The following is a 7,203-nucleotide window of genomic DNA, read 5'->3' as shown; positions in this document are numbered from 1 at the left end:
TGGCCACATTTAGCTGTCCTTCTCTCTTCCTTTCTCTCTGCCTAAGTTGCCTCCGTCGGTGTTGTCAGAGCAGGAGGTCGAGTGGCAACACAGCCCCCATGAAACGATATAAATGTTGTTGTTTCAAATCTGTCCTCAATGAAAGTCCAAACACTCCTTCAACTGAAAATAGCTGAAACCTGTCAAAAAGCCAGTCTGCCTATGTAAAAGTAAGTTGCAAACAGTAATGGCCAATTAATCTTTTTCCCAAAGATGGTGCCTTTAAATTCGCCCCCTAAGATTTATTGCCCATCCCTAATTGCCCCTTGAGAAGGTGGTGGTGAGCCGTCTTTTTGAACCGCTGCAGTCCGTGTGGTGAAGGTGCTCCCACAGTGATGTTAGGGAGTTCCAGGATTTTATCCCAGCGACAATGAAGGAACGGCCGATATATTTCTAAGTCAGGATGGTGTGTGACTTGGAGGGGAACGTGGAGGTGGTGCTGTTCCCAAGCACCTGCTGCCCTTGTCCTTTTCCTTCCAGGCAGTAGAGGTCGTGGGTTTGGGAGGTGCAGCCGAAGAAGCCTTGGCGAGTTGCTGCAGTGCATCTTGTAGATGGTACACACTGCAGCCAGGGGGCGCCGGTGGTGGAGGGAGTGAATGTTGAAGGTGGTGGATGGGGTGTTGATCAAGCGGGCTGCTTTGTCCTGGATGGTGTTGGATTCTTGAGTGTTGTTGGAGCTGCACTCCAATTGTAAGCCAACAAGTTCAGGAGAGCCTGGGCAATAAAATAGAGAGGTAATGTGCCTTTAAATCACAATTTGTTCCACTGCTCCTGAGTTAGAAAGCCACAACTGAAGAACACTGCCGATTTAGAAAGTAGCCATCTTCCCTACTCGCAGATTCGAACTGGTTTCATTCAGACATTGGTTTTGATTTGCTCATCTTGCTTATCTCTGCCACACTTCATGATTTCAGATAATTCATTGTGATTTGATTTGTCAGGCACTTTCAGCCCTGCAAACAATAAAGTTTATCTCCAGCAAATGCCTGTGTCACTGACCCTGAATTGCCGCACTAGTAAGCAATCAGCTGCCAAAGCTCTCGTACAAATCAGCAGTGTGCGATTGCTGGAGCTTTATTTCAGGAGGAATGTGATGACCTTTCAGCCACAATATCTGAGAATCCGTGTGTGTGAGAACTCCTATGTGTGTGATTATATCTGTGTGTCACCTCAGCCATAAATACACGCAAGATCTCCAGACTATAATTCAAGTTCCACACAGTGTACGGAGCTGTTTATTTATCAAAGAGTGGGGCACACAATAAAAACAGTTCATTTAAATGTAAGAACACACTTACCGAGTCTTTATTCAACAAATTAAAGAGGCAGGGCACAGTACACTGACACATGGATGCAAATTTGGAAATTGCGGAGTCTGCATCTTTTCTGTAATGTAGCTTTAAGTTGCATCGATTTTCATGTTCACAGATGCATGGGTATGTAACTGATTAGCTTCCTGTTTCTATCCACCATTGGTTGGATGGATATTTCAATTTTAGTTTTACCATCCCGCTTCACAGATAAGTAAAAAAAAAATAGAGAGCGGAGAATCACATTAAAATATCAGATGAGTGGATTTCGTTCTCTCGGCATCAGCATGGCTCAGTGGGTAGCACGTTTACCTCTGAGTCAGAAGGTTGTGGGTTCAAGTCCCACTCCAGAGGCCCGAGCACGAAATCTAGGCTGACACTCCAGTGCAGTACCAAGAGAGTGCTGCACGGTTGGAGATGCCGTCTTTTGGATGCGACTTTAAACGGAGGCCTCGTCTGCTTTCACGGTGGCTGTAAAAGATCCCATGGCCACTGTCATGTTTGTAACCTTCACATAACTGTAACCTTTATGTAACAACACTGTACACTGTATACACCTGAGTAATGCACACCTTAACCACAGGGGATCAACTTGTGGGAGACACTCCTCACCTGGTCATCCAGGTATATAAAGGGAGGTTCCACGATGGGTCAGCACTTCTTGGTCCTGGGAATAAAGGTTCAGGTCACGTAGTGACCTTGTCTGCAGTACATGCCTCGTGTGATTCTATAGTAAGGTGTAAGGACACCACAGCCACTATTTGGCTAAAGAGCAGGGGAGTTATCCCCGGTGTCCTGGCCAAAATTGATCTTCAACCAACATCACTAAAACAGATTATCTGGGCATTATCAAATTGCTGTTTGTGGGAGCTTGCTGTGTGCAAACTGGCTGCTGCGTTTCCCACATTGCAACAGTGACTACACTTCAAAAGTACCTCATTGGCTGTAAAGCGCTTTGGGACGTCCTGAGGTTGTGAAAGGCGCTATATAAATGCAAGTCCTTTTTCTATGTGGGATATTAGTTATCGAATGTGAATGACTAGGGGTTTGGTTGTTGCAGCAGATATATATTTTTTAAAAGGGCTTTCTCTCTCTCTCGCCATTGAAAGAAAACATTTTAACTCGACCTGGAATCTCATTGTGTGAATCTGTCCCTTTAACAGTATCAAGGCCTAGACGTTTCCTACAACAATGATTACACATCAAATAAAGTTCTTCATTGGCTGTAAAGTGCTTTGGGATGCCCTAAGGCCGTGACAGTCATTATATAAATGCAAGTCTGTCTTTTTCTTTTTACGTGAACCTCCAAGTCGAAACTGAACTGTTGGTGTGTTATTGGGACCCAAGCTGCGGGGGGGGGGGGGGGGGGGTGGAGTACCAGTCACGCCCCATGGGGCAGTGTACCAGTCAGCACCGGAGCAATGGAGAACCCGAGAAGGGGGAGTGGGGGCGATCGGAACGGCGGTGGGAGGGTGGGGGCGAGCGGAGGTTGGCAGCAGTCCCCAGTGTTAATGTGGATCTGGGAGGAGCACTCCTGGCCCAGCGGTCTTGTTATAAACACTGATTTGGCCGCTTGGCGCCCAAGAGGATTAACGGCAGCACGCACGGCGCACACCGCGCTCAGACACCGACCAATTTCGGGAATTGGCCTGAAACAGGAGTTGTGCCGCCAATCTGCATCGGCAGTGGGTCTGATGCCTGTTTCAGGAGACTGCCCTGGAAGACTACAGGGCTCCCTGACTAATATGGCGTGGAAGGAGCCGTGTGTGCGCCATTTTTGACCCATCAGCACCAGTTTTTCACCTGAAATATGGGTACGATGCGAACCAATTTCTAGGACCAGAAGTTTAATGATGACAGGCATTGCCTGCCACTCCCCTTCTCTTCCCAATGACCTCTCCTGAGGGACATCCTAGGTTAGATTTACAGTGGATGCTGATCTCAGACAAGGCAATAATCGGGCAGGTTACATATAATCTCAATCCCCGTCGAGACAGGAAGGAGGAAAGTCAGTCAGGTGGGACATGACACACTGATTTCCAGACCGGACTAACTCGAATAGAGTGAGGGGAAGGTTCAGACACACAGTGGCAGCTCTAATCTGATTGGGGTTTCAGTCACACTGTGGATTGCGAGGCAGCAACGAAAGGGTCAAAGATTTTCCAGAAAGCTCCGCAGTTGTTTAAACGATGGCCGACACCAAGAATGTTCCTCCCAGCACATCGACATAACACGATACAACTCCTCTGTGCACCCCACTGGCCGTTGCATGCGAAGACCACTCTCCAAGAAGTCAACAGTTTGGGCAAAGGTTAGACCTGAAAGAAATGAGACTTCAGTAAATTGCACTGTGGTAACAATGCAGCTTGCAGGAGCTACCTTGTGGGGGATCCTCTGTTGTTCTTTGAATGGTAGCATCCTTCACATGCAAGGGAGGGGCACAGGGGGCAGTGGTTATGTTACTGGACTAGTCATCCAGAAGTCTGGACTAATAATCCACAGATTTATTCAAATCCCAACAACAAGTTGGATTTATACAGCGCATTCACCAGTCTGTCTATATCCTCCTGAAGTCTATCACCATCCACCTCATTGATTACTACATTTCCGAATTTTGTGTCATCTGCAAACTTTGAAATCGTGCCCTGTATACCTGAGTCCAGGCCTTTAATATATATCAAAAAGAGCAGTGATCCTAACACTGACCCCTGGGGAACACCACTGTATACTTCCCTCTAGTCTGAAAAACAACCGTTCATCACTGCTCTCTGCTTACAGTCCCTTAGTCAATTTTGTATCCCCGCTGCCACAGTCCCTTTAATCCCATGGGCTTCAATTTTGCTAACAAGTTTATTCTGTGGCATTTCATCAAACCCCTTTTGTAAGTTCACTTACACAACCTCAAATAACTCGATCAAGTTAGTCGACATGATTTGCCTTTAACAAATTCACGTTGGCTTTCATTAATTAGCCAACACTTTTTCAAATGCCAATTAATTTTGTCCCAGATTATTGTTTCCCCACCACCGAAGTTAGGCTGACTGGACCCCAAAGGCAATATATTCCTCCTGAGGTGCAGGGCCCAGAACTGAACACAGTGTCCAGATGGGGTCTGACCAGTACTTTATACAACTGCAACATAACTTCCACCCATTTGTATTCCAGCTCCAGAGCCTGGGGCCTTCCTGGTGTGTACAATTCAGTCAGCCTAGCAGCTCATTTATAATGGTCTCTGGTCATGTCAATTATCTGGTTCCAGAGCCCAAGATTTTGTGACTTTCACATCATTCAGTTCCCTAATGATGCACCAAATCATTCAATTTTATACAATCATAAAATAAAATAAATTTACAGCACACAATGAGGCCATTCGACCCATTGTGTCCGCGCCGGCCGACAAAGAGCTATCCGGCCTAATCCCACTTGCCTGCTCTTGGTCTGTAGCTTTGTAGTTTACAGCACTTCAAGTTCACATCCAAGTACTTTTAAAATGCTATGAAGGTTTCTGCCTCTATCATCCTTTCAGGCAGTGAGTTCCAGACCCCACCACTTGGGTGAAAACATTTCTCCTCAAATCCCCTCTAAAACTCCTACCAATTACTTTAAATCTATGCCCCCTGGTTATTGACCCCTCTGCTAAGGGGGATAAGGTCTTTCCTATTCACTCTATCCAAGCCCCTCATAATTTTATACACCTCATTTAGGTCTTTCCTCAGCCTCCTCTGTTCCAAAGAAAACACTCCTAGCCTATCCAATCTTTCCTCATAGCTAAAATTCTCCAGTCCAGGCAACATACTCATAAATCTCCTCTGCACCCTTTCCAGTACAATCACATATTTCCTGTAATGTGATGACCAGAATTGCACACAGTACTCCAGCTGTGTCCAAACTAGTGTGTTATACAGCTCAAGCATACCTCCCTGCTCTTTATTCTATGCCTCGGTTAATAAGGGCAAGTATCCTGTATGCCTTCTTAACCACCTTATCTACCTGTCCTACCTTCAGGGATCTGTGGACTTGCACTCCAATGTCCCTCTGTTCCTCTATGCTTCTCAGTGTCCTACCATTTATTGTGTATTCCCTTTCCTGTTAGCCCTCTCCAAATGCATTACCTCACACTTCTCTGGATTGAATTCCATTTACCACTGTTCTGCCCACCTGACCAGTTGATTGATATCTTCCTGTAGTCTACAGCTTTCTTCTTCACTATCCACCACACAGCCTATTTTAGTATCATCCGCAAACTTCTTAATCATACCCCCTACATTCGTGTCCAAATTATTGATATATACCACAAAAAGCAAGTGTTCCAGTACTGAGCCCTGTGGAACCCGACTGGAAACATCCTTCCAGTCACAAAAACACCCATCAACCATTACCCTTTGCTTCCTGCCTCTGAGCCAATTTTGGATCCAACTTGCCTCTTTACCTTGGATCCCATGGACTTTTACTTTCGTGACCAGTCTGCCATGTGGGACCTTATCAAAAGCCTTGCTAAAATCAGTACCCTCATTGACCCTCATTACCTCCTCAAAGAATTCAATCAAGTTAGTCAGACACGACCTTCCCTTAACAATTCCATGCTGACTGTCCTTGATTAATCCGTGTCTTTCTAAATGAAGATTTATCTTGTCCCTCAGAATTTTTGCAATAATTTTCCCATCACCGAGGTTGGGCTGACTGGCCTATAATTACTCGGTCTATCCCTTCCTCCCTTTTTAAACAAAGGTACAATGTTAGCAATCCTCCAGTCCTCTGGTACCACACCTGTAGCCAGAGAGGATTGGAAAATGATGGTCAGAGCCTCTGCTAGTTCCTCTCTTGCTTCTCTTAACAGCCTGGGATTCATTTCATCCGGGCCTGGAGATTTATCCACTTTCAAAAATGCTAAACCCCTTAATACTTCCTCTCTCACTTTGTTTATTTCATCTAATATTTCACACTCCTCCTCCCTGATTGCAGTGTCTGCATCGCCCCTCTCTTTTGTGAAAACAGACGCAAAGTATTCATTAAGAACCATTCCCACATCTTCCGCCTCCAAGCACAGGTTACCCTCACGGTCACTAATAAGCCCTACCCTTTCTTTAGTTATCCTCTTGCTCTTAATGTATTTATAAAACATCTTTGGGTTTTCCTTGATTTTACTTGCCAATATTTTTTCATGCTCTCTCTTTGCTTTCCTAATCTTTTTAATTTCACCCCAGCACTTTCTATCCTCCTCTAGGGTTTCTGCAGTATTGAGCCCTCGGTATCTATCATAAACCTCCCTTTTCTTTATCCTACCCTGTATGTCCCTCAACATCCATGGGGCTCTAGATTTGTTAATCCCATCCTTTTTCTTTAAGGGAACATAACTTGCTCTGAACCCGACAGATCTTCTCCTTGAATGCCTCCCACTGCTCTGACACTGATTTACCTTCAAGTATTTTATCGTCAACATTTTTCTAGGTTTCTAAGTAGCTGTTTCCAGTTCACTTTGGCTAAATCACATCTCAGCTTAGTAAAATTAGCTTGTCCCCAATTGAGAACTTTTATTCCTGGTCTTTTTCCATAACTACCCTAAATCTAACTGAATTGTGATCACTACTACCAAAATGCTCTCCCACTGATACCCCTTCCACCTGCCCAGATTCATTCCCTAAAACTAAGTCCGGAACCACCCCCTCCATTGTTGGGCTTGCTACGTACTGGCTAAAAAAGTTCTCCTGAATGCATTTTAAGAATTCTGCTCCCTCTATACCTTTCACACTAATTTTGTCCCAGTTAATATTCGGGGAGTTGAAATACCTTACTATTACTGTCCTATAGTTTTTGCACTTCTCAGAAATGTGCCGACATATTTGCTCTTCTATCT

At 45.0% G+C, this 7,203-nt stretch overlaps 1 protein-coding gene across 5 annotated transcripts in view; it reads right to left on the bottom strand.

The window, feature by feature from the left end:
• Positions 1-1,240: 1,240 nt before the first annotated feature.
• Positions 1,241-7,203, bottom strand: part of LOC139277674 (tyrosine-protein kinase HCK-like) — a 71,924-nt gene continuing 65,961 nt past the window's right edge. For all 5 annotated transcript variants that reach the window (XM_070896476.1, XM_070896480.1, XM_070896477.1 and 2 more), the window contains one exon: positions 1,241-3,667. In XM_070896476.1, the coding sequence (XP_070752577.1) occupies positions 3,501-3,667 (167 nt within the window). In that variant the 3' untranslated portion in view covers positions 1,241-3,500. The remainder of the gene's footprint in view (positions 3,668-7,203) is intronic.

Source organism: Pristiophorus japonicus, chromosome 12 (genome assembly GCF_044704955.1).
Source record: "Pristiophorus japonicus isolate sPriJap1 chromosome 12, sPriJap1.hap1, whole genome shotgun sequence".
NCBI lineage: Eukaryota > Metazoa > Chordata > Chondrichthyes > Pristiophoridae > Pristiophorus > Pristiophorus japonicus.
The sequence above is the reverse complement of the archived record's forward strand: the minus strand, read 5'-3'. Positions and strand labels throughout refer to the sequence as shown.